Genomic DNA, 480 nt, shown 5'->3' with positions numbered 1-480 from the left:
CAGCAGTATTATGAGCTACGCCGGATTCTATTTGGCTAAAAATCCAGAAATACAGGAGAAATTACGCGAAGAGGTGATATCCGTACTTAACAAATATGACGGTGAACTGACTTACGAAAATTTGAGAGAGATGACGTACATGGACCAAGTCTTCAACGAGACGATGAGGTTGTTGCCCGCAGCAGTGGTCATGAAGAAACGATGCACGGAAGAGATCGAACTAAAAGGATCCGATGGAATTACTTGTCGCGTGCAACCCGGAATGGAAATCCTGATACCGGTTCAAGCTCTGCACAAAGATCCTCAATACTGGAAAAATCCTGAAGAGTTTGATCCTAAAAGATTCGACAGAAAAAACCACATCGAAAAATTCACCTTTCTTCCCTTCGGCGAAGGTCCGCGCATCTGTGTAGGTATGAGAATGGCCCAGTTGCAGATAAAGGCAGGTTTGGCTATTGTTATGAAAAAATACAGGCTGAA

General features: G+C 43.5%; 1 protein-coding gene across 1 annotated transcript; it reads left to right on the top strand.

Moving 5' to 3' along the window:
• Positions 1-6: 6 nt before the first annotated feature.
• On the top strand, positions 7-474 carry LOC105460786 (probable cytochrome P450 6a13; the record flags this gene model as incomplete). Its single annotated transcript, XM_011707280.1, has 1 exon — positions 7-474. A coding segment is annotated over exon 1 (464 nt), but the record flags the coding sequence as incomplete, so codon positions are not given.
• Between the last annotated feature and the right edge of the window lie 6 nt (positions 475-480).

Source organism: Wasmannia auropunctata, unplaced genomic scaffold, assembly GCF_000956235.1.
Source record: "Wasmannia auropunctata unplaced genomic scaffold, wasmannia.A_1.0 LD315795.1, whole genome shotgun sequence".
Classification (NCBI taxonomy): Eukaryota; Metazoa; Arthropoda; class Insecta; order Hymenoptera; family Formicidae; genus Wasmannia; species Wasmannia auropunctata.
Note: the sequence above shows the minus strand (reverse complement) of the source record. Positions and strands in the feature narration are given on the sequence as shown.